The sequence below is a fragment of the Pempheris klunzingeri genome, chromosome 4 (genome assembly GCF_042242105.1).
Source record: "Pempheris klunzingeri isolate RE-2024b chromosome 4, fPemKlu1.hap1, whole genome shotgun sequence".
Classification (NCBI taxonomy): Eukaryota; Metazoa; Chordata; class Actinopteri; order Acropomatiformes; family Pempheridae; genus Pempheris; species Pempheris klunzingeri.
In genome coordinates this window covers 6,744,637-6,772,506 of record NC_092015.1, presented here as the reverse complement: position 1 = coordinate 6,772,506, position 27,870 = coordinate 6,744,637, and the positions used below count along the sequence as shown (strand labels likewise).

The window sequence follows — 27,870 nt, the reverse complement described above, 5'->3', positions numbered from 1 at the left end:
AGAGTTTATGAGAAATGAACTCCTTCACTGACCCCTTTCTGACCCATTTCAAAACTGACCCATTTCAATATTGTTTATAATAAATCATCTGAGTATTTAAAAGGCGTAGATTTCAACAAAGCACTTGTGCTCCAAATGGTAGTGCTGCTGCTGGAGAAGATGAGAGGAGGCTCTCTACAAAATAACAAATGACCTAAGTGGTTAAAACGGTCTATAAAGGCCTGGAAGTTGCAATGCCAAAGCTGTAGCACTTGCCACAGCTACACAAAATATCCACTGGGACAATTCTTGTAAGTACTTCTTTCCTCATACTTATTCCCATAATCATGGCCTGTGACCTAAAGGAGATCATTCCTCATTTCCCTTCTGGCAGAGCCCGAGCCAAACCAGGATGCGGACAGTGCAAAATCCTGCAAGAGTCCCCCCACTGACCTGAGTCTCCCAGAACTTAAAAAACAGCCACCAAAGCTGAGCGAATTGTCGTATTGGGTGAATGACTATTACGCTCAGCCTATCTGTCCCTACTGGCCACTTGGAGATATCTAAGTACATCACATATTTAGGCTGTTAAGTTTTGTAGTCTTCTCCCTACAATACTGCATCAACATAACCTCATTTTTAAAGCTTCCTTCTATAAGTACTTGTCCTGTCAAATAATTAGCAAGCCAATTGTATGACTTTAACTCAATCATAAGCACACGGAGAGAAAACAAAAATAGGTCAATTAAGTCATGGATAACTTTCACATCCCACTGGTATCTAAGTATGGATGTGCAGTGATTGAAGCATTGTCTCGTGTATGTCCAGGCCAAAAATCTTTTCAGCTTATGTGCTTTGGCCTCATCTTGATGCACTCTTCTCTTACAGCACAAACACTGGCCAAATCCAGCAGCTTTGTCCCACCTTCCCAGACTAGGAAAAGAACAAACTGGCACGCAAACTGGTGCACAATTTATCTCTCCCATCTCCTTATAAAACACATCCTTACACATTTCTTTAGAATTTGCATCACTTTTCAACGCATCGCACATATACTGTGTAGGGTTACAGTCCAAATGAATGTCTAAAGGAGGGGGAGGACATTTGACTATCATTTTTAAATACATCTCACAGATATAATTAAGTTGCATTAGACTGCTAGATGATCTAACCCAGTTCAGAACCCAAACCACCTGTTGGAGGTGGAAAACAGGTTGCTGCATTGGAGGCTGCAGTGTTATACTTTTTAGAAAAATGTATATTTTCCTAATAACTCTTAATTTATCGCTTCCTGCCTATAACCAGACCCAACACCAGAATTCAGTTTTGACAAATTCAGGAAGGCACACTCTACTGTTTAGCAACAACATGTTGTGAAGTAGACTGCCAGGAGAAGTTTCACTTTTTAACAATTTCACCAAAATTTAGAATTCAGGCAAGCATATCCTTTCAAACACACCATTAGTCCAATGAAAGCTCTCTTTGAATGTTTACATTGTTGTTCACAGTGCCCACTTAGGCTTCGATAACAGATTTGTGTTTGTTTCTTCACATTACTCAAATGCAGGAGATAAAGGCCGAATGTCTGGCAACTCCAGGCAACAGGGGGATGTAGGTGTGGGATAAGTCTGTTTCTGAAGGGAAGTGTTTTTTAGACCGATAGCCCTTCTCTCCTAAGTGGAAAAAGAAGGATACACTGAATCTAATCATGCTGGCACTTCATTAGGATGCCCCCCAACATGTTATCAGAACCCAGGAGAGCTGGGAGGGACAGCGTGAAGGGAAGTCCCCACAGCGAGACAAAAAGCATGGACAAAGATGTCCGAGTAGAGCTCGAGTTTGGGAGAGAAAAAGGCTCTGTGAACTCTCCCCCATGTCTGTCCTTCATGACAGATGCAGAGGCCCAGCCACTGACAACATGTGAGGATGGGGGGTTTGAGGAGGGCGAACATGTTGAATAAACATATTCAGTCCCCAGCTACCCCCCTGATTCCCCCTCCAAATGAAAACCTCAGTTGATATACAATATAGATTCATCGGATAGCTCAGTTTATATGCTGTGTTTATACACCAGGATAAATGTACCTTCTCTAGCCAAGAGATCATGATGTTTCTATCTCCAAACAAACATCCCCAGACCCCGCTACATGTTCCCCAGACCTCTAGGATGTGTTGATAATGTCGTGTGATAGCTGAGACACCGAGACAGTCCAAAAAGAAACAGTGATGAACTCTGTGAAAAGGACAGTTTAACTCTTAACAGTCTAGTAACTTGAACAAAACAAAATATCCAAGGACTATGTATATACTTGCAGCAGAGTAGCTGATCTTTTAAGACTTTGTGAGTTCATTGAGGAACTGTCCCAGAAGTAAATACTCCACTGCAATTACAACGGAAAAACAGACACTTTGGGATGATGATTTGCCCGTGAAATCGATGGGTTTTGTGTTTACACCTCCCTCGTTTCCCAATATTGCCATGGTAACAAACAACCACTTGAGCTTCATCTACACGCCACTCTTGCATGCACACTGCATGAGGTAAATCTCCTCCTTTTCCCTCACAGCATCTGCTTTCTTTCTCACTCTTTGTCCTTCCGCATTCCCCATTTGTTTCAATCATTTTCCACTTTCTTCATTCGGTCTCCTCAAAAGAGTGCAGGTCGGAGTACTGTCCTTTTTTCTGATCCGTTTTTCATTTAGCATCTTCACGGCTTATTTTTCTTTGCTCTTTTATCCATTCTAAAATCTCCAAACTCTTATGCATTGTGATAACTGCAGCTAGGCCTAAAATGTCACTTTTGAAAAGTCGTCATCAAATTCTTGATAGTATTGTAACATATTTGTAATTATTTTAGAGCATTACATCATGGGTAATTAATCGAATACTACATTTTAAACTTGTCTGACTAAAAACGTGTCTTTTTCTGAATAATTTCTCTTCTTCTGGAGAAATAACTTTCTACAGAGCGTGTCAGAGCTTGGCTCAGTCCCTCAGCAGCAGTGGTGCCCTTCCCCCAGCACTTTAGCAAAAACATTCACCATACTTCTCTGTGTATATGTGTTAGTGTGATGAATAAAAAGCGGAAGCAACAGGGCATAGGGCGACTTCACACTTAAACAGCCTGTTTACAAGTCATTTACAGAACTGCGGGAGGGAGAAACGCTCGGACGAGTCCCCCCACAGAAAGCCTTCCTTTCAGAATTACACAATCAGAGCAAAAGAGGCTGCTACAGACTCTACCTTCTAAAATGTGGTTTATGAAAGCATAAAATGTTGCCTCTTCTTATGGTAGACAGGCTACATGAGCAGGGGACGTCTATGAGTTCATATTTCATATTGAAGGGGGACAATATTTTAAGATGAATCCATGGTAATCCATAAGAGAATAAAAGGTGCATAGAACGTGGAAATGAAGGCCCATAAATAAAAAATGGTGTAGATGACAGGAATGGTGACAGGGGAAGAGCGCCTACTGAAACCAGCAGAGATTTAAAGTCTCAAAAAGAAGCCCAATTATTTCCTCATCTTTCACACTGTATGACGGTCATTATATATTCCATATATTATTGCTCATTAAAAAGGTGACTGCCAAAGCATTGTGACAGAGCACTTCTCTGTCACAACTTCTCAAGCAAAAGCTTCAACATTCGGATTTATACATAGTGGTATCAATGAAAAGTTTTGTGCTTATGGATAGAGTTAGGATGTTTAAAGTCAGTTTTCCAGTCAGGTATTTTAATTTCTTTCAGGGACACCGATAAGTGACATTTCTAATGCAGCAGAGAGAACTACCACGAACATTACAGGATGTTCACAGCACTGACGGTTACGTTAAGGGACGCACTGGAATCTTAATGTACAATTTGAAAACTGTACATTTACTGTAGCAGATTTACATGAAATCATGACCATGAAATGACATTTTCTGCCCAAGGGTATTATCTATCCTACAGCACAACAATTAGGAGACTCTACATGTCTACTGTCTTATCAAAGATTCTGTTTGGTTTGGAGACCACACATCCATGGGATGAAGCCCAGGAGACTTTTCAGATGTTGTCAAAATCAACTTTAAGCATCACTCAATGGCTTCCCCCTGGGTTGAAAACTAAATTCATTTTTCATCAAAGCTCTTGTTATACTTGAGATGATGAAACTGCCTGTGTCCTGGCCAATCTGTCAGGACACTTTGACTGTCAAGACATTAGACCAGCATGATTGAAAGTTCACAGTCCCGATGGACGAGAAAAATGTCAGTGAAAAAGTGACTTGAGTAATTCCCTCCCCTCCCATAAAGCCCTTGAGTAAAACCTCTGCAGTAGAAGACCGTGGTTGTACTCGAAAGCTGTGAATGGGACACAGGAAGGAAACAAAACAATCAAGCAGCCATTCATTGACTTTTCCTGAATTACAAGACAAGCTACCCAGTCCAAGGCAAGTCTCTGAATGAGTTAGTGTTATTCCAGCATGCCGTGACTTCATATACAAAAGGCAAATTGCTACATTAATCATCTCATGCGCTGTCTGGGCTAATCAGGTCCTGTAAGCAAGAAGTTGTTGATAGTAAAAATTGGCAGCAGGTGACTCTTTAGTTCTCTTCAGACATCAGACCAAAGATCTGCACAGATCTGCAAACCAAGATCATTCACATCTGTACACCCCCACAGACCTCTTTAGTGAGATTACATGCGAGTATCACCGCCCAGTATCACTAATGAGAGTAAGGTTGTACTCAAGCCACTCCATTACTATGACGCAAAAAATACATGTTACGTTACTGGAGCAGCACTGAGAGAACAAGTAATTAAAAGGGTTACCTGGTTGTAAAGAAGGGCAGAGGGGCCAAATGGAGATGATAAAGTATTCTGTAGCACATGACAGGGATCTGATGAAATATACTCTGCATCATTTCCAGGGATCCTCTATAAAGACACAGCCAGGTTTGACTGGAGACGGCTTCTGAAACCAGATGTCTGGATGCCTGTAGCACTGGCGATGATGAATTGGATTGTTGAAAGCATCAACAACTTGTTTCTCCATTATCCTGACTACTACACTGACCAGCTCCTTGTCTGCAGCAATTTGAGTTGTGAGTTGACTTAGCTGAGAACGCTGCAGACAATACACACTATTTCTGGGCGTTTAACCATGAGGTATTTTTTTCATACATCCTATGAGGGCGATCAGCCTCGATTGAAAGTCTGAAAGAGAGCCTCTGTACAGGGTGCACAAGACACTCATAGTAAAAACACAAAAATGTAAGGTCAGTACTTTTCATTTCACATTCCAAGGTACTGCAGCCCAATATGTGTCCAATTGGATCAGATTGGCTGCACGTCCAGCGTTCAGCCTATGCTGGAATGGAAAGGTGGTGCGGAGGATCATCTGTTCATCATTTTTGATTGGCTATGGACAGTCAAAATTATATCTGCCTCATAAATTTCTCTGCTCTTGAGTCTCCCGTGTTGATGCTTTGGATCTCATAAGATGCATTTGTAAAGCAATCTGGGAGGAACCCAGGGCACTGATTAGAGAATTTCTTCCGCCCTGTTTCCACCAAGACACGCACATACGCACTCCCCAGTCCCTGGCTTTTTGTTCGCCTTTTCTGATACCACATCACACATCTTGAGTCCTGCACTCCTGCATACCAGCTCTACCTAATTACAGCAGAGAGTCCCACTGCTCCCCACACTGCCTCCAGGCTCCTCACAGCACCAGGCTATACACAACAATCTAAACAAAGATTTGGCCTTTCAACACGCTGGTTAAAAGAAGCAGCACACCACTCTCAACGTAAACTCTGTAGCACCAGACCAAATTAGCCTTACTGATGAGGTATGCAACCCTGCGGTAATTAGCTCCCCGCTAAATCTTTAAATCACCTCCTAATGCTCAGAGGAAGTCAGCGTTGCGCTAAGCAGTTGTCTCCTTGTTACAACTAATCTGCACCATCAATACATTACCTTAGAATAGATAAGGCATAACAGATGTCCTGCCTTATAACACACAGTTTCTGGTAGATGTGGCGAAGGCTTTAACCAACAGTGTGAGGGTGGACCACCATGGAGCATCAGTACACACAGACTGGGAGTCTGGTTGGAGCAGGACTGGGTGCCTCTCTGTCTGAAGCCAAGACAGACAACGTTGGGTGACCGCAATGTAAAAGTGGAGCGTCTAACCCCACAAACCACCTTCTCCGTGTGGTTTGTCGTTCTCGCTCTTGCTAACTTTTTCCTCTGTCTTACAAGGCTTGAAAAAAGCTACTTACCCACTACAATTGAGTCAGGTACAGTACAAGTACCAGAACATTGTTTGGCATGGTTGTTAAATAACTACCATTAATCAATTATCAAAATTGCTGTTGATCAGCTAATTCATTAATCAACTCATTATTTCAGCGCTATTAGGGCTGCTTTTTGTTTGAGTAAGCACAATAAATAAGATACAATAGTAAGTATAATAAAAGAATGCAAACTCTTAAAGAAAAGAAGATAACTTCTTACGTGAAAAAACTTTTCAAATGTTAATTTTTTTTTTTTTTTTAAACAAACAGCCATACAAGAAATTTGGAAAAATAAAATGCAGGGTAAAGTTACCAAGTTGGTAAAATGGTAAAACGATCTGATCAAAACAGTTAGTAAGAAGGAATACAAATCTGAGCTAGCATTTTCAATACATGGTGCCTGGTCATGTTTCAGAAGGTACAAAAAAAGTATGCAGGTTGAATACCGAACCCTGAGCACTAATTTGTTCCACACAGAAGCTGAGAGCATTCATGGCATCATTACTGTTAACAAGCATCTGCAAAACATCCTGCTCTGACAGTGTCAGCGTAGGTCCCCCACTTTCCTGACCACACAGAGAGATAGCCTTGGCTTTGGAATCTTTACCTCTGGCCTTGTTTGTATTTTACATGTTTCTCCTGTTTTACCACTTCTTTCCTGAAATTACTCAAATGGGGAGCTGAGGAATTGACTAATCCCTATGCTCAGCCACCTTCACAGCCCTAATCAGACCTGGTCGTAAACCAGAATTGATCTAATTGAGAGCAGAAATCAGATGATCTGACCACACGCCCTGTAACTGAATGCTCCACTCTTTCCATGAGCTTGTTTGGGCTCAGTAACATTCTTCTCAGTCGTTATTTCAACTGGCAGTCAGTGCAGCAGCAAAGCTGGAGCAAAAAGGGGGCCTGAGGTTGCTGGCAGACAAAAGCGATGCATTCTTTGTAACAGTCAAGTTCTGGATATGGAGACAATTTGCTCAGCGGTTATGATATTTTTGGGCAGTGTATATATAGTGCATGCTTTTCTAGAAAGAGGCAGTTTTTTCATGAATGTAAAATACAACATGTTGGCAACTGAGTATCCACCCTACAATACCTGCACTTCATCATCACAATAAAAAAGTGATATGTTGCTGTTTGTTTGGGATCTAGTTTCATGGTCACTGATTTCTGTTACCTGGCAAGCTGTCACTCAGCAGTCTGCTTTCCAGTCTGGTGGCTTCTGATGGACAGCAGGGGACGGGATGGATGATTTAGCACAGATTTGCTTTGGAACAGAATGAATATCACAAGCAGATGATGCTTCCTGATGCCCAGCTTGTTTAGCAATGCCAACTGCCTTGCACATGTGCAGGGGGGACCACGGGCTGTGAGAACAGAAGGCCTGGCAGCCCTCATCACAGCGAGCCTCTAAGTCTACCCCCCCCTTCCCATTCAGTACTCTCAGAGGAGGAGGGAGGCAAAGTGAGTAATTGTCTGTATTTACTAAGGTCAAGTAAAACTGCTCCTCTTGAGCCTGAACGCAGCAACGTGACAACGTGGCTGTGAATGCAGACACACCTGCAGTCTGACTTCACTCTGTTGGTAATTTACACCCATTTCTTCTTGCATCATCAAATTGGATAAGCCTGGCTGGTCTGACTGGGACCCACAAAGCAGCGTGTTCGCATCACTCCAGGGAGGCCTGAGCATCCCCAGGCAGGAAGATATGCTGCTCTCACCTGCTCTGATCCAGATGTCGCCACTCCGGTGGGAAACAGGGGGAAGTGAAGGGGTGTTTTTGGATCACAGAGGGGACATCGCAGTGTGGGAAAGGGAAGTGAGAGGAGATAAGACGTCTGGACAGACAAGGAATAGGCGAGACAAACAGACACCAAGAGACAGGAAGAGTGAAAGAGATCCCACCCCTCAGAGTCAGAGATGTTAGAGGAGGGATCAACAGCTGGATACAGCTGCTGAGTCGGAGCTTTGTCACAGCTGCCAGAGGCCGACTGTCCCTCAGGAGACTATCAACTGTTTTCTTTCTTCCTCTCTCTCTCCTTTCACTACACTCACACCCTTTCAGAGAAACTTGGAAGCGGTGCTGAGAGGTCTGCCTCACCTGCAGCAGACAGTCTGGCAGACATACTGTACTAATGAAATTTCTTGTCCCATGAGAGAGCCATGTAAGCTCATCTTCCTTCCTTGCCAGATGTGGGCAGGAAACCCCTACAGCAGACTTTTATCTCTAACAACTTTTGCTTCACAGCCAACACAGGCTGAATCACAGCCTGCACTGACCCTTCACAGTCACCCTGAAGACTTGGAAACACTGCTTGCTTTACCACTCAGCACCCACAGAACACACAGCTACAGTGAAATTTTGGGTAGTGGTTTCACCTGTATGAGTTTCAAAGATATGGAGTTCAAAGTTCAAAAATAGTTTTAAAAAAAATATACAAACTGAGTCAAATATGTGGTATATCGATGATAATTAAAGGAAAGTGGTTACTAATCTAAAGCAAACCATCTTTAAAGTCATTTATCAAGTAAAAATGTTGGACATATCCTTGTTCTAGCCTCTGAAGCATAAGGACTCGCTGCTTTTCTCCATTTTCTATTATTTTAATGACAATATCTTGGGCTCTGAATGAAATAATAACAATAATAATTATAATAGTCCACAAATGCAGTGGTCTGTCTATTCTGTTTCACAGTTTGGTGTTCATATGCCCACAGCTTTGGTTTTCCACTAATGAAGAGTATTTCCTACCAGCTTCTGTATTCAGCCATATAACAGTAAAAGTTTCACCGCAACTTTCTCCTCTTCCTGTGCTGTTTGAAAGAGAGAAGCGATGGATTAGCTGATGGACGTCTGAGCACAATAAAATGCACTCAGCTGTCTCATGCACAGCAACTTTGACCTGAACACCCACACTCCATCCAGATGTACATCAGTGTTTATGTTCGCTTCAGTGCCCCTGCTAGGCCCAAGAGTAAGTGTTCAAGGAAGTATTACATTTTCGAACACATTAAGTAGCACATCCAGTTTCCTGCAATTTTACCGTTCCCTGAAAATACTGTTATACCGCAGAGCCACAGCGAAGCTTGGTAGTTAGCAGGAGGAAAAAGAAACAGAGGAGACCAAAAGCAGAGTCAGCTCGCCTCAAGCTAAACCAATCTCACGGGAAGACAGGCCAGTCTGGTATTAAAACAGACAAGTGAACATTTCGTTTGACACAAGCCATCCCCAGAAAAATGTCTGGTAAGAATTGATTACATGGCTTGTGTACCTAAATACGAGTCTGAAACTGGCAATTTCACTATCTCCATAGTTAGTCTCATTTGGGTGCACCGGAAAAGCTCTACTTCAGAAATTAGTAAAGTTTATAATGCAGAGAAAAAGTGGCAGTGTAAAGAGAGTCAGGTGTTCCTTTCAGACATCAACTCGTTACATGGCTGTTTTGCAGAACTTTAGTTTGGGTGAAAGTCAAAATCAGCTATTTTTATGCACTACACTGAGATCTGCTGGTAAATGTGGTCGACAGCTAAAACATTGAGAGAGGAAACTTTTTTGTGGCGAAGCAGATTGCTACAAAACATAAATGTTTTGTTTTTTTTAAACAAAAAGGAAACTTATTGTCTAAATAAAACAGATGACAACAAACTAATTTCTTTAAATCCCACATGCCACTTGGCAACGTTATCAATTTACTGTCAGTGTTAACTTTTTAAAGAATTTTTCATTATAAAGTGATGACTCAATTCTACAGGGAATGTAAAGCACGTACTCTTGCACACACAAAAGTAGAGATTATATACAGCATGATATACTGCAGCAATGCAGGCTAGTCCCCGGAGGAAGCTTGAACAAAAGCAACTCCTTCAACTAAACAGTGAACAACATGTTATTATCCTGACTGTACTGCAGAGAGCATTATGAACATTTTTGGACTAGGAAAATGATTACCTCACACCATTGTGGTAGTCACACTTTAAATACAGCTTGTAATGCAGCTCAAGGACACGGTGGTTCAATGTATTGGAATCAGTGTGATTAGCAGGTGACCAGTAGGTGGTCAATGTAGTACAAAAGGACTGTGGAAACTATGTGGGACTAGTGTGAAAGAAACACATTCTTTTAATCATTCACACTTTCTCTCCAGGGAAATTATGAGTACTCTTTTTTCCCAGAAGACTGACGGTTTTTAAGTTGGCAGGAATGGAGAGGTGATTCAGAGTACCACTTTACTGAGGTACCTCTTTCAACAAGTCTGCCTTTAAAGAATTCGGTGAGATAATGAATGTGTTGGAGTGGTGCTGGATGTTACACTGTTTAAAAAGCAGTGCATCTCCATCTGCACTTATCTAAACTAAAAACCTACTCATTTTATTGTTGCACAAAAGAAATCCTAGCCAAAGCATAATAATTCTATACAATATAACCAGTGTTTTTTCAAGAGTAGTGATGTGTTTAGTTAAAAGGTTGCCAAGACATCACTGAGACAGGAAGCACTTTGGGCAGCAAAGGAACTGATAAATGCAAAAGTTTGTGTTACAGCTTCAAGAAAGAAAAATGTCAAAATGTTTGCTCCTTCACTCGCAGCAATCAGTGTTCGTCTCATGTTGCTAAGGGGGCTCCAGTGATGACAAGCGGCCCATTCTGTCGTGAACATGGGGGAGGCAGGTTTGAAAATTAGGTCTGGCCTATTCTCACACCCAGCTAATATGAAATGAAGTGAGATCAGATAAGAATTTGGAGAGGGACAGACCAACGGACAGACGAGGAAGCCCCCCTGCTCATGTCACCTCCGCCACTCATGCCAGCGCTTGTCAGGGCTCATTTCCCCCTCAGCTGCCTGGAGACCCCCTCTTGCCTTTCTACTAGAGCCATATCGACCCCCACGAAATAGACAGAGGGACAATTCTTAGCAGAGACAAACCGACCAAAAACCACAACGTTATGAGGTGTAAATTATTCCCCAATGCAAGATTCTGACATAACCAACTGGAAAGCTTCATTACTTCATAAGTGAAAAAACACATAGGAGAATTAATGGCAAATCACTGTCAAAGCCAAAGGAACCAGGCTTTGCTCTACTGAATTTGGAGATATTAAGGCTGGCTGAAGTGCCTGATTACCACTAATGACATCTTGTATTAGTCTTCTCCATATGTCTGGAATAAAAAGCTCCAACAGTGTGCCCAATGACCTAATTAAATGTCCTTTAAGTAATGATTTGTTTTTTCATCTAGTTCACTTTTCTATCACACACTTGTAATAAAACGCACACTGGCAGAATACAGTGAAACAGTACCTCGAGTGAATGCATGCTTGCAATCCGCAATGTAAAACTGAGAAGTAAAATGGTGCAACAGAACATCATTCACCATATAAATAGATCAAATAGATGTATGGAAAGAGGAATAGCAAGCTATTTTGAGGTTGTGGTTCCATTATAGCATCAGATCTGTGATGTAACTGTTATATTTGACATCTACACCATCCAGAAAACTTGTGAAATTGGACACAGTTTGGAAACTAATAATGGAGAATAGAATTAGTAATGGCTCATGAAACGCATTCCACAATGCAGCTTGTGGTTTTTAAAATGTTGTTTTTCATGTCATATTTGATTTCCACTCTCAAGGATGACCCATTTTCTTTGCAGTAGATCGTGCATATTGAATTACAAGACTGATTGCTGTTAATAGGCTTAAGTCCGTATTTTTAGGTATCGTTTTTTTTCCCCGCACATCTAATTCTCAAGTCATCCATAAACCATTTGATGTATGGCAAAAAGTGACAAAATATCACAGGCACAGCACTATGGAGCCAGACTATATTAGCATAATCATGAGCTGCTGCATTGGTGACCTGCGGAGGGGAAAAAAAAAAAATCAAGCCACTTCAAACGTTTGAATTAGTGATCACAATACCCATAATGTAATGGTTTTTCTGGACAGCATTGTGTGCAGAAAAAAGGGACATTGGGAATTTCATCCTCAGAGAAGAAAACGGCAGTCTTTAGATGTCTTGCTGAGATGTTTGGATGTAGAGCTGGCACCCTGAGTGAGAGCAGTCTGTTCTCACATGGCGCGCCAAACACACGTCTGCACCATCCAGGCAGGCCCAAGAGAGGCCAGAGAGCAGTGACTTTTAAAGAACTACTTCATACTTGGAGCCTGTGAGGCCACGGATCAAACATGTCCTACAGATGTTTGAGAGCAGGTAGTAATGCCATTAGAGGCAATGCAGAGGAAAGACTAAAGTCTGACCATCTCTCATTTGAAAGAAAACAACATATGGGTTTTCAGATATTTTCATAGAACATGAACTTCAGCCCACATTGGAAAGAGTGATCGTAGTGCTTCACAGTTCTCCAAAACATACATTTTTTAATTATTCTTTGGTTCAATTTCAAACTCCATAATCAATTTCAGTACATTCTCCTTTCTCCTGACCCTTGTGGTCCCCGTGATTTATAATTAGGGGACCTCCCACAAGAAGCCTTCATAGCTTCTATTTCTGCATTCAAGCCAGGAGTCGCGGTAAAGACTGCGTCTCCCTTCAGCCCTCCCTCTCCCAAGGCCAAACCCCGGGCCAAGATCCCGTCTGCTGGGTCCTCTGTCTGGCCACTCTGTTTCCAACTCCTTGATCCATGTAATACTACTGCAGATTCTTGCGAAATAGAATTTGTATGAACGTCTATTCTTGTAAAAAGGAAAAGAAAAACGCTTGCTGACTTGAGAAATTACTCAATTACTCGATTGAAACAACTAATGAGCTGTCTTTTTGTGAGGGCTGTCTCTCTGATAAGATGGCCAAAAACGATTTGAGAAAAAAACGTGTTTTAATGCAACGGGACTGCAGTCACAGGGGTGCTGTAATTTGTCTGAACTTTAATTCATCTTGTCGTCTATAGCCATTTTTTCTCACGCTCAACTAGCCTAATTAACGTGCCTTTTGAGAGTGAAGTGACATCAATTTCTTTGGATAAAGCCCTGAATTTGTCTCTGCCTGTGAATATGTGAAAAACCCCTTTGTGCATAGGCTGACAGAGGACTTTACACTGCCTCCGTTACCTTGGAAACCTTTTGAGAGGTGAAAGGGAGGACAGCCAAAGAAGGGATCATCTTGGCCTAAAACTGCAGGTAAATCCTCAGCAAGACAGTCCAATTTAAACAGCTTTACCATTAAAAATAACTCCTCATAGAGGAATGAAAGGAATCAGCAAAGTCTGATATTTATCTAATACATTTCCATTTGTAATGCTCTTCACGCTTGCCCCCAAGTTGAGTTCACCCTTGCATGAGCTCAGTGTGTTTACAAAATCAATCAACTTGACCACCTTTAATGAAATGAATCTGAAAGGAAATGTCCTACCTCAAGAATGCAGGTCCCTGGAGCTGTGTTCTCCTTGATGGACACGTTGTAGAAGTTTCTCTCAAAAACAGGCTCGTTGTCATTTATATCCTGAAGCACAATGTTTACCACAGCAGAGGAGGACAGGGGTGGTTTCCCTCCATCTGTGGCCACCACAGTTATACTAGGATTGGGGTTCTTCTCATAATCCAGCTGTGAGAGAGTGGTGATAATCCCCGTAATGGAGTCTATACTGAACCAGTTGGAGTAAGCACCTCGGTCTTGCAGGATGCTGTAGTTAATGTCCCCATTGGGCCCCTGGTCTTTGTCTCTAGCTGTCACCTGTAATACAAAGCTCCCAGGAAACACCACTTCAGGGATGACCTGCCTGTATACTGGCTGGTCAAAGAGAGGCGGGTTGTCATTGACATCAGTCACCTGGATGATGAAGGAGGACTCGGCCCTAAGAGGAGGCGTACCTGAGTCTGTTGCCATCACCCTCAACTCGTAGGTGTCTCTCTCCTCCCGGTCAAGAATCTGGTCCACACAGATCAGATAGATGATGCTATCCTTAGTGGTGAGGGCAAATTTTCCATCTCCTCCCTCTAGCGACACGTTGACATTGGCGTACTCTCCATAGTCTGGGTCAGTGACTGAGATCCTGGCGACATACTGGCCTGGCTGTGCACCTTCTGAGATTCTGGGAGATCCATCCTCGCTGAGAAAGATGATGGTCATGGTGGGCTGGTTGTCATTGTAGTCTCTGACATGAATGGTGACGAAGGCATTGGTCACCTCTGGCTGGGTTGCGTTGTCTTGTGCTTGGACCACCAGCTCGTGAACTCTCCTCATCTCAAAGTCCAGCGGCTTATTGAGTGTGATGATGCCGGTGCGAGAGTCAATCACAAAGTAGCGGTCTGGATCGCTTTGTCTCCTGTTGATTTCATACAGTACCATCCCATTATCTCCTTCATCAGCATCTGTGGCAAACACCTGCAGGATGTTGCTTCCTGGCTGGAGGTTCTCAGATATAATGGCATGGTAGCGGCTCTGGTTGAAAACAGGAGCGTTGTCATTAATGTCTTGTACAGTAATATCTAATGTCATCTGATCAGTCCTTTTGGGGGAACCACCATCAAAGGCTTCCAGAGATAAAGTATAGGTGGATCTTTTCTCTCTGTCTAGAATGGCATTGACCACTAAGTCCAGATAGAGAACCTCATTGCTTCCCCTCCTGGTCTCCAAGGTGAATGCCTGGCCAACATTTCCATCCTTGATAAGGTAACCCTGTGTTGTAAGCTGGCCTTTATCAGCATCAGCCGCTGGCTCAAGAGGAAACCTGGTGCCGATGGCTGTCTGCTCTGGGATTTTAAACGTGGCCCGTTTTCTTGGGAACATTGGGGCATGGTCATTTATGTCATTCACCTTGATGGTCACCTCCACTGTCACACCTGTCATGGTGACTGCAATGAAGTTGTATCTATCCCTAAGTTCTCTATCCAGAACTTTGGCGGTTTTAATAATGCCTGTGCTCTCATCTATGTCCAAATCACTACCCACGCCTGTGCCCTCGTGGTCGGAGATGAAGTACAGGGATGCAGTGATTCCAGGGGGAAGTCCTGCACTGATGTCACCTACAATTGTGCCTGCTGGCTGTTCCTCGTCCAGTTGTAGCTCAAGGGTCCCCAGAACCACAGGTGAATGGACTGTTACAAGCTCCAGGGCCACATACACCATTAGCACTATCCTTCTGTTCCACCAACACTCACGGTGCGAAGGGTCCATTATAGACTTCCCAAAACCCTTGGCAGCTGTCTTCATTTTGGCTGCTTTTTTTTAAACCTGGAGACACACAAAGAGGAAAAGCTGAGCAATGTCAAAACTTAACAAAAGCACAAACTAAGAAAAGGTGTATTATTTCTATGTCAAAATACAGAGCAAGTTATTTTAAGAAAAATAAGTATATGCCTTAAACACTTTGCCATGTGTTTTATGGGCTCTGTTCCCAACCACAGTACGTACAATAGACCCTGCACATAACATTTTCCTACACTTCTTAGTTCACTTAATAAGTCAACACCTTGTTCCTCTTACATACCAAAAAGCTCTCCTTTGCTAAAGAAACATCAAAACCGCAGGCTGCAGGATACTACCTCAGACGGGAGTCTTTGGCTATGGCTGTTCAATTCTAATTAAAAAGGTGCAGGAATCTCTACCCAGTGTTCACCAAAGTAGTACCCTCTCACATAAGTCAGGAAGGTGAGAGCCTGGCTCCCATAGAGTGAGCAGTTTTTTAAACACTCATCCAAGAACCATTTAAAATATTTAAGTCTTCCCAAAAAATCCATTACTTATAAGAACTGATGTTACATCAAGTGGGAAAAAAATTCAAATATTGATATTTAAGCAGGGACAAGGGTGTTAGAATTCATTAAATAAGCAATAGGCACGCACTGGCAATGGACCCACACCACAGCAGAGGATCTGTAATTGAGAATGAGAGACATTTTAAAGCAATGTGGAAATTGTTCAACTAGACTGTCACCATCTGCAGAATAATCCAAAACCACCGAGTGTCTGGCACACAGAAAATTATTGTGTCTTTTTCATTACATAAAGAAAGCAGCTTCCAATTGTCCGTGGTTCTCTCTAAATTCATAACTACTCTGACTTGTCTGTTAAGTAAATTTTGGAGGAAATATATAGTGAAGCACATTATAATGTATTAAATTTTGAGGAATTGAGTGTCTAGTGAAAGCTCTTCATGGCTCCCCCCAGTGGATTAACTGATACCTGCAAGGAAACATTTACAAAACATCTGTATATTTGTGTGTGTGTGTGTGTGTGCGTGTGCGCATTTGTGTGTGCGTGTGTGTGCACTAAATGCCTCCCATGTGTCCCTGAACGCAGAGTGGCGATCTGTCTCGGCCGTGGTGGTGACAGTGTGTTTGAGTGACAGAGCAGTACAGCAGAGTTGAAGGGCTCCATGCAGTCTACCTCTCTCCCTTTTTCTGGCTCTGCAGCATTGTAATTGAGGGCTGCTGGAAGTTGGCCATAAGCACACAAGATTCCGGGACTAATTTCAGTCTGCCTTGATTCGTAGCCCACAACACTGAAGATGCTAACTTAGACATCATCAGTCTGTTTATATTCAGCTTAGTGTGAATAGTTAGAAACCAATGGAGCATTGCTTGTTTTGAAATATGAAATTGGTGCTGTTAAGATATTTTCTGTGTTCATAATAAAAGTTAGCTCTAGATCAATTTGTTGGATTACTTCCCGATTCATATTGCTTTAGGACCTTAAAGGCAAGCACTACAAATTCACAATTAAATACCATACTTTTGCCTTCTTTGGATTGTGCTGTTCTTGGCCAAAACATAAGCAGATCCATGACAGCCCCTGAACTTTAAAAGTCTCAGTATTGATTTACTTTACTGCAACACTGGGGATGCACTTTTACAAAGCTTTCTCCAAAGCACAAAGGATAGCCTTTCAAGGCCAGAATCTTTGTCCAAATGCCACAACTGAAATAATGCACTCTCTGGTTGAGCTACAGTGAAGGACCTCTGCAGAGCGGAGTAGTCTAATGGATATAGCAGACACAGTCGGGTAGGCTAATTGCACAATACCAGGTTAAGAAGGACATATATGGTTTTAAAAGATTCCGTATGAAGTTAAAGAAAAATCTCTGCACTTAAAAGCTAAGAAGTTCACCAAATATATAACAAATACTGTCACCCACCCATCCAATCCTCCATCACAGAGAGTTTCATGCCTGAAAGTTAGTGGCCAGTTAGAAGTCAGGAAATAAAAAGTAAAAACCTATTCGTGCGTAGAGCTCAGGGAAAGCAATCCGGAAAAAACAGTTTGGAATAGCTGCTGATGGATGAAAGCTGTTGCATTTAGTAAGCCAATCCCATTGTGGCTTGGATTCAGATGTTTTCCTTGCATCATTGTCCTACATCATGGTGAGTCCCTCCTGCTGGTAGTTAAACTTCAGTGAAAACTTTTGTTGAGATGATGTAACTGCAGGAGGATTAACCCCCATGTACCTGCAGCAAAGACACTAAAAGATTTTATTTGCAAATTAGAAGAGGTTCATTCAACTTATCTTTTCTAATTCTGGCAAACTCAACACAATGAACAATGAAATGTACATGATTTGTGCAACACATTATGTACATTTCATTGCTCGCAGTTACTATAGCACTGACCCACTTTCTTTTGAATCCTCTAAACCAAGTCAACCGACCAAATCCAAGGTTTCTAGGATTTACATGTAGAATGAAACCTCTGTTTGAATACAATGGATATCATTCTGGGCACTTTGCTAGCATGACTGGAAACAGCATCAAAATCCCTGGCAGCAGTGAATGCTGGGAACATCAGGGCTGCATTTCTACCTCTCCACTGTGGTCAACATCATGCCTGGCAAAATGTGTCAAATATTCATTTTTCACAATGGCTGAAAATACATTTGCTTATTTATTTTCCAATTTTCCACTTCTGTGAGGGGCAGTTTGTCTTTCTTTCACTACAAAATCGAGACAACTAAGCCTTTGGTTCGCAAAACCTACAATAGATAATACATCTGCACAAACACTGCTGTCTGTCCATGAGCAAATACCTACATTAGATAGAAGGATGCCAAACCTCCATGATTTTTAACCATCAAAGTGGCCAAGAAATATCATTTCATCTGGGATGTTGAATAATAGTTATTGAATACTTTCCTTAAGATAATATCTTACAATTACAATCACATATTTGAGATAGTCTCTCGTCAGTGTATCTGACCTACAGAGATACAAACTGTACATCCAATACTGGTTAAAATATGTCCAAATTAATCTAAAGCATGATCCCGACTACAGTGCTGTTCAGCTGTACTTCTTTAATTAACACAACCAAACCATTTTCACCACCAACAGGCCACGAGAGACAACCAAAGTGACAGACTCGTAAAATGAGCTTCTAATTCAATGCCATGATTCCAGTTAACTCAAAGAAAACTTTTGTGGTTTCGGGAACATGCCAGGCTGCCTGAGGCTCAATGGAACTGTAATGGAAACCACAGACAGAACTGCAGATTGACTGGACATGAGGATGACAGGCTTAGCACGAACACAAACTAAAAGGCTCTGAATGTTTGCCAGACTATTGCCTCTCACAAGTGCTGTGTTTCTGTGCCCTGCATTAGTCTTTGAAAAGTCTGTCCCCGGTAGGTAAAAAGGCCAGGAAAAGCCATCACAGGCGTCAGATACACATGCACAAGCATTGGGAAAACACACGGGCTCCTTTTTCACGACGAGCTGAAGGTTTCTGAGGGACCATGATCTCTTTCCCACAGTAAGAGCAGCATGGGTTGGTTCAGCTGTTTGTGTAAGATGTTCCGGATAAAAAAAACACACACCTTGTGCCTTTGAAGATGACACCATCTGATATTGCCTTGGCGGTACTAGTAGTTGCATCATTAAAAACACATGTGCATCGAGTTACAGTAGCAGGGGAGCAAAGAGTGTTTGCACAACATCACTACAACCGAGGTCAAAGTTCCCCTCATATGTGAACAGTCACATCTATGTTTCTCAAGAGGACAGGACGGATTGGGATTTTAAACATTTGGGGGTTCTCACTAAAGGTTTCCTGCTTTCAGCATTGATGTATATTATTTATTGTAGGTCTGGTTACGAATGAGAAAACACACCCAAGAGGGGACAGCCCTCTGGCATGACACCCACAATGGCTATGGTTGATGTATGCTTGACTTATATTACTGATGACGACGCTGCAAGGAGATGAGTAAAACCGCAGCGACTGCAGCCAAACGTAAGGCAGCAAGAAACTTTCTGGGTGGTGTTGGTGTGGCCATCTAGGGAGAAACATATCTAGTGCTTTTCATTCCTTTGTAGGAGTCTGGAACATTAGCTTCATCAACAGCATATGCAAGCTACAAAGACAAGACTAGTGAAATGATTACTTCATGCACAGTGCAGAGAGGGTTTTTTTATGACATAATCTTTGGATTGTTATAAAAGCTGTGGAAGTCCACATTTTGGTTTTATCCATCAGTGCTGCTTTGTTTCTCCTTTGAGCTACATATTATAACTCAACCCAGTCTTAGAGGAAGCAAGTATTCTAATAATACTCTAGACTGGAGATGCAACAACAGAGGAAAACTGAGATTGCTCAAAAGCTAAGCAGGTACAGGATGTGTGAATGGATGGACGGAGGGGTGGATGGGTGGAAAACAGGGACAGATCAATTAGCCTCACATTAATTATAGACTGGCAGCATAAATGGAACTGAACATCTCCATAACTCAACAACCACAGAGGTGGAACACAAGTTAAACTAAAAGCAGGACTGTGTCGTTCTCCTGAGACTGATGAATGGTGGTGGGGGAAAAGAAAAAAAAAGGAAGGAGGAGCCTTCACTCCCTGTTGTGTGTAAAGTCAAAAAAAAAGAAGGCTGCATAATTACTCAGCGGCACCATGGCAACCATCACACTCACAACTTAAGTGCGCGGTGATGGAGCCCAGCAGAGACTTAATTAATTTATTAATTGAGGGAAAGGAACACCTATTCACGGTCAATGAACACAAGTCCGCCAAACACAATGACTGTGCCGACATGTGGATAATCATTTGGTGTGTGCTCAACCAGAGTAAGAGGGAGGCACAAAGGCTCAGCGGCAGCGGCTGCAGCACAGCACTCGGAGGACAATAAAATAACTCCATAGGTTGACCAATTTGAGAGGAATGTCTCAGAGTAGTTGAAGAAAAGTGCGACCTGACACGAGGTTAAAAAATATTTGGCTGCTTTTCCAAAGTGGAATGCGCGCAAGCTGAGCGCGCAGTGAGCAAATCACTGCAGTCACATCATTAATACACCAACGAACATGTCACGGGAGAACTTGCAATAATACCCTTCATGAGCAGCTTTTGCATGTAAAACAGTAAGTGTGAAGGCTGTGAACTGACACACGACATGCCCTCGTGTGTTGCAGAAATAGTGTCAATTCGGACGTTTCTTTAAATTAACTTTAAAGTGACAGGATTTTTTTTTTTAAAAAAGGACGAGCGTCTTTTATTAAAGGTGATTCTGCCAGGTTGCAGCGTTGCGTTCAATGACATTTAAAGTTCATTGCTGCTACACAGATGTCTGAACATGACAGGAGCTGCAAACCGCTCTGCAGAAAAGAAAAGTCACGTATAGTTGTGGATGAGTTGCGAATGAGCAGAGAGCAAAGTGAGCCCAAAATGAAAGAAGTGGAAGAGAAAAACGTGATTTAAACCGCACCGATGAACAAACTCCATCGCATCAAGTTACTTGAAAAGTGAGGAGATCTGTGCTGTGTTGCTGTGTTGGATACTCACATTCATCTGTTGCTCTGCTGTGATTTAAGAGAAGACAAGACGAGTTTCAAGATGTCCAGATTCCTCTCAGTATTCCCCTGCGAAGTCCAAAGTAAAAGTTACATCCATTTCAGTACTTAAAACGGCGCCTGTCCTTTGCCAGTGATTGTAGAGTTTCCCCCGATTGTTCGCACTTTGTTTCTTCACTAAATCCCTATTTAGATCTTCCCGGTTACTTGCCAGAGGAGAATATTTCAAGTAAAACTGCAACTCGTGCTTTAACTTTCCTGCAGTCCTCTTCCAATGGAAGTTATCAACTTATCGGCATCCGCAGTCTGCCTGTCTGGTCGCAGACACACTGCTGCTACAGCACGCTGACTGAAACCAAACAGTGTGGGGCCGAGCCGTGGACGCGCCCCCCCCACACCCCACCCCCCTACCCTCCACCTCCAAATCTAATTTATTCAACACGTGACGGAGAGCAGCCTCCTGCTCCTCACCGTAGTGCTGCTGCTGCTGCTGCTGCTGCTGCTGCTGCTGCTGCCACAAGGAGCCACACTAACTGCAGAGAGGCAGGTTATTGCTGAACTTTGGTGCCACCATCCTATGCAAAAGGGAAGTGTAAACCAGTGACACGGACCTCAGTGCTCCACGAGGCTCATCGCAGAGTTGCCTCACAGCTTTTGGAGAATCTGGAGTGATGCGGTGAAATTTTTAAAAGTCTCAAAACTGACCAAATGTTTGAGATCGGTGTGCTGTCGCAATATGTGGCAACACATTTCTGTGGTTTTACACTGGGTGGAGTGGAGTTGTGAAATGTTAAGCATCAGATTTTATCTGTCATAACAGTTAGAGGAAGCTCATTTGATGTTTTTAAAATATCATCCCCACAAAGCTTTTTTGGAATACCAGGGAATTCAACAACATACAGACTAATTTTGACATAGATGTAAAAATGAGCTTCCCATGACGGATATTAGGGGTAATCGCAGTGTAAATCTTCAAAAAATGTTCATTGATCATATTCACTTGTTCATGCTTGCAGTGTTTCAGGTGTTATAGCGAGGATTCATCTTCACGACATATCATAACAAAACCATCTCAACACAAACACAGCAGGAGCCATCATACGGATGTGCTCTCCTTCAGATGTTGGAGATCAAGTAACCTCCTGGGGGTATTTTTCATCCTAGGCTAGAAGAAAGTAAAGGGCCCTAACTTTTCCTCACATCTAGTCTACATCCCTAGTCAACTGCCAAGAGGAGCTCCGCTTTTATCTCTAATGTTGCTGGAGCCATAGCCCTGCTTCACTTTGTTGTCAATCACTGGAAGCTCTGTAAGTTATTAAACCCATGTTGCTTTGCATTTGGAGCCTTTAAACAAGAGAACAACAGAGGGGCCTGCTGTGTGTCAGCAGTCATACTTATTGTTGAGAAACAGTTGACATATTAGTGGGGTGAATGCATGCAACTGATCATCTTGCTTTCATCTGCTGTTTTTTTTTTATGGGTTTGTTGTTATCGTTAAAGGAACATCTTTTAACCAGTGACTCACCCAAAACATAAAAAAAACGGTTTATGACGTTAAGTTACATTAGCCAAATATGATGACAGCATTTGGTGACAGTGTGAATATACTGACATAGCTTTAATCTGATCTGTTTGTCCTGATTTGGAAAAATAAAACTTTTGAGGAAAAAAATTAAATAAAACTTTGGTCAGTGTCATCCCTACCACAATATTTTTGCTGGCGAAACCTTTTTTCCCTCCAAGCAACCTAGTTATGTCTCCCCGCTCTCTCTCTGTGAACTGCTATATTACCAAGTGGAATGAGTTCCAGTGCCGGCAGCAACTCATTATTACTGTGACAGGAGGGAGGAGGGGGCAAACTCACACACACACACACACACACAGGAACGTACATGCTGATCCACATGTACATTCACACTGACACACACACACACACACACACAAAAACACAAAATCAGATAATGCTCTTTTTTTTTTGCTAAATCAGAATAGCCTACAGTTTTACTCCCACAGGGACGGCCATCCGTGTCATTTGCACTATCTGTCCCTTATGTGTTTTGATGCCACTCATTCTGGTGGAACACGGAGCCAGACACCTCAAATTAAAGTGAAAATGTGTTTGGCTTTGTCGCAAAACAGCAAAATAGAAGAAAACAGGGGGAAACAACACACGAAATACTGTTTAAAGATTGCATGAAATGAAGTAAGAAGACAAAGATGAGGCATCACGATGAAATCTCATAAATGTTAGTATAATAAGATGTATAGTGGAAATGTAATGAAAACAAAAGACTTTGTTTATGTTTGCATTTCTTCTCTCAGATAACACACAGGGCCGTTTCATATTACTGATTTATGAATTAGATTCACTGTCTGTGTAGTCGGTCACCGTGTGTTTGTCAAGCAAAGAAAATGATATATTCCTCGTCTTTATCAAAATGTTTTTTTTGTTGCAGACAATATAATTATCCTTTCTTATTAATTTTGAGCGAATATGTTAAAAGATGACATAACACTTCCTGTTGACTAGACAATGGATTGTCAAATATCCTGCTGACAGAATTGTCTACTCTGAATTTAATAAATGGTAAAATATTTTTTTTTTTAAAAACCCAACAGATTAGGGATTTCAATGTGGATAAATTGCTTCAAAACATCAGAGAATAATCTGTTGTTCATTTGGCATCAGCAACTCCACATAGAAGTACAGCTCAGGTTTCAAGCTCAGATTTTCCTCTCCACATTTTAAGACTTCCACATTCATATTTACCCAAGGTCACTTTAAACTTTGCAGTGAATTTTTCATGTCTTTCTCTCCATACATAAGACTGTCCAGCGCCTCATCCTCACTGCTTAAGAGCGTCGTGACTGCTGCTGTGAGTCATAGGAGACCCTGAATCAAAAAAGCCAAGGTGCTGTAATGGTGGATAAATCTGCAATTCTACTTTGAGGTTAGAAGCTGTCCACATCACTAGGTTGCGGTCTTAGTAATTTTTATGTGATGGCTATTTCAGTGACATTTGACCATGGATTAGAGGGGAAACCACGGAGCTTGGCTCCTTTAGCTGTGCTGAAAGTCCATGGAAGAAATAATAAACAGATCGGGTTTAATCAAGATTAAAGTTAAGAGTGTGACAGGCAGCTTTGCCAGAGGAGCTCATTTCAACCAGAACAAAAGAGCATCCATTCAGTTACACACAATGTCATTCTGCTACACACAATGTAATGAAATGAGACTAGGTTGCTAATTATTGAACTGACCAATGCAATGTTAATACATTAGGAAGCTGAGCAGGACTCATCGGTTTCTACATCTTCCCTCCGTGATTGTACTCGTACTGTATAATGCTCCTTTACAGCAGTTGACTGACAAATCACTGAAGTGTGTGTTGTGTTTGTTACACTCACAAGATTTTACATTGTTTGCATTTGCAAGTGTGCCTTGGGTAACAAAAAGAAAAATTTAAATGTTTCCCCTTAAGTGCATGCATGAATACCAAACAGAATTTAATCAAGCCTTGAAAACAAACAAGGCACAATCTCACCCCTTTGTGATGACTCACAATACAGAGAAAAAATATTTGGTCAAGATATTTATGAATATTTTTTCAAGAAAACAAAAAGAATAACAACAATGATTAAACTTAAGAACAATATGAACAAAACAACAATACTTTTGCTGCACCTTATTTTGATTACTTTTTCTGATAATAGACTGTTCACATTTCTAAATTAAATCAAATGTGTGCAATTTAGTTTTTACAAAGCTATGCATTTCATTTCTTTAAATATGCATAGCTGTGTTCTTAAATGCAAATATTCTGTAAGTCAGACCTCACTGCAAATACTGAATACACCTTGCTGCTCTACTATCTGGATCACAGATTTTAACGTGGGTTGTTTAAAATATTTGATGCAGAAACAGACACAGTGGTGTTTTGGGGGTTGGGCATGTGCTAGACCAGGGGGTTAATGTGGAGTTTTATTGAGACGAAACACTAACCAGAGGCACTAGTGGACCATTTCCTCCAGATTGCTTTGCATTTGAGAAAATATGAGCTTTGGTTTTTTTTTGGTACTTCACACACGTGATGAATGAGAAGACCTGAGATCGGTTCCCGATCAAGTTAAAGAGTATTTTCACTTACACTCTGTTAGAGCACACTTACTCTATATCTCTGTGCTGTGTGTGTATGTATTGTAATTGTCCACATCTATATAGACTTACACTGCAGGATCCTCTCCAAAGGATATTAGATATTGAGTGCACAGGTGGCTTTCATTTTGTTAAGAAAAACTCTAGGAGTACCAGCTCTTTGTCATCCTCTGGTTAATCATGATGTAAAGGATCTTTTATAGTTTTCTGTTTAGTGTTACCACTGCTCCCTGACTCCAAAAATTGCAACAATAAATCTTTCATGTAAGAAAAAAAATCAAAATTCTTTGTGATACCTTAGCTAGAACCTTGAAATCAAAGCCCACAAACTCAGTATATATCAAACAATATGATATTCATAACCTAAATGTTCTGTTATGGTGGTATATAGTGAGTTAGTACAGTCGTGTGTGTGTGTGTATTTGAAGTATCCTTCTTCTTTCCGAGTGCTTGCAGAGGTGATTGTGCCGTCACCGCTGTGGCTAGGTCAAACCTCCTTGAGACACCAACCTGAAAACATTATTACTTTCTGTCTGAACTGCCAGGCAAATGATAAATCTGTTTCCTTTGCTTTCACGACCGTTCACGCAACAAGTATTCCTTATATATATATATACCATAGTGGACCATCTTCTGTGTATAGAATTGTTACTCTCTTTGAATTATAAACTGTGGTCTGATAGTCCACACTGTAACAGAAGACAGAGGGAAGAGTTAGTATTTTCATTCCAAAACAGAACATAACCTAAAAAATCTGCATGGCATTCATTTGCAGATTGTGCACTTGCAGGATTGTGCTCTTTCTCGACAGTGCGTGTTGAGGGACCCTTGAGGAAAGCTGTGGTCGTACTCAGCACTTCCCAGGTATTAATCTGTGTGACTACATAAATACAAAGCAGGGATCCGCTGACGAAGACCCAGTCTGCACTGCAAATGCTGTGTGGATTAAAAAGGCTAAAAAACAATCTGACTAACCACAACAATATTGTCTTTCTCATGCCTTCTCTGACAACAAAGCCACCAAGTTGCATGTGACTCCTTTGCTTTTCTCCTACATATTGTATGTAGTCAGGCCACATCTGCCCATCTACTGAGCAATACAGAAAAAAATCCTCCTTTAAACAGTTTAATGCTGCTGGAAAACAGCTATGGGCTAGGCTCCCTGTATTTCTGGGCCCATTTTGTTGTTTGTGGGTGTATCTTTCAGAATTCCTGCATTTAAATAGTCAGACATGGAAAACTTCAAACCCTGTCCAGAGATGGGATGTCAAAAGACATTACAATTACACATTTTAGAACATGTGAATGAGGCTTTTTTAGGATGCAGTTCAACACAAAATATATCAAAGATGAATGTGAATAAGAATATCTAATAGTGGAAAGCATGCTGTAACCTATCTTCAGACTGCAGGCATATTCAGCAGTAATGTGCTAAGACTCCGACTTAACAGGATTTAATCTGTTTGTCTTTAACATTGTCAGACTCAATTATGGTGACACTTTATTGGAGCCTGAGAAGTTACTAGGACACAAGATACTGAATACCCAATCTGAAATAGCTGTAATTTAATACTGTGACTTTAACTGTTATCAAAAGCCGTGCATAGTCATCAAAGTCAGACATGAAGTGTCTCTATTGTCCTGGTTCTCAACCAGAAAACATAGGCTCATTGGATGGACCACATAGGATCACAATAACAGCTTCAGTCAATGAGAGTTAATCCACACATGAAGTTTTAAAAGTTTCAGGAGAAGTGCAAATATCTCTCTCTATATATACTGTATATATATAGAACTGTTAATAAAATCAATGAAACTGGCATTATCCCTCAAGCTATGCAGTAAAGAGCTCTTCTTGTGAGTAGAGGAGTGGAACTGAACTCTGCTAAAAAGATCTACCAAGCATGAGAATAGTCTAATTTAGCATGTCAGCAGAGGGATTTCTCTTGCTGGAAGATGCAGCTCGAATGTGATTGGGAAATTAAACCTTGGGCACTTCTGCTATTTAAAGTGAATAGAAATTGATGCCATTTCACTAAACCTAAGTATCTGCATTTACAGTAAATATCCAATATCATTTATCCTTCAAATTCCATTGCTTCTAGATACAAAACAGGATCAGATTAGCCTCTGGTTCTTAAACCCAGTTAACAGCAGTCTGGTTTATAACAATGACACCCACTTCAGAGAAACCAAATCTTTTGGGCTGTCCCCCTTGAATGCTTTCTGATTAATATACTATCAATCACACAGTCCAGCATGTCGTTCTCCTGCTGGATGAAATTCCTTAGACATTGTAGGGAGTCTAGCTAATTCTGATGGAGATCACCTTTATTCTCCAGGAATGCGTTCTGTTGTTTAGGAAAGGCATGCACAGCATTGAGAGGGATGCCCTGGAATTCCCAAAACAATTAAATTGTTCAACCAAACATTTCTTTGAGGAAAGAAAAAAAAAGCTTCTAATCCCATTATTCCACACTTAACAATGCTGTCACTTGAGAAAGTTTAGAGACTGTTGACTCTACTTGGTCTGTTATTTTGATCACCATAGCAATCAACCATGGCACTGACGTGAACAATTACTATCAGGGTCAGCACAGAGCGACCTGGATAAATTCCTTCACCTCTTCACCAAGGCAGGCACACTGAACCCTCATTCTGTTACACTTGCATCCCCTGACCGCACTAGCAGATCACAACCAACATG

General features: G+C 41.5%; 1 protein-coding gene across 1 annotated transcript in view; it reads right to left on the bottom strand.

The window, feature by feature from the left end:
* Positions 1-15,438, bottom strand: part of LOC139200110 (protocadherin-16-like) — a 70,855-nt gene extending 55,417 nt beyond the window's left edge. The window contains exon 1 of the mRNA XM_070829343.1: positions 13,639-15,438. Coding sequence (XP_070685444.1) covers positions 13,639-15,438 — 1,800 coding nt within the window. The remainder of the gene's footprint in view (positions 1-13,638) is intronic.
* Positions 15,439-27,870: the final 12,432 nt, after the last annotated feature.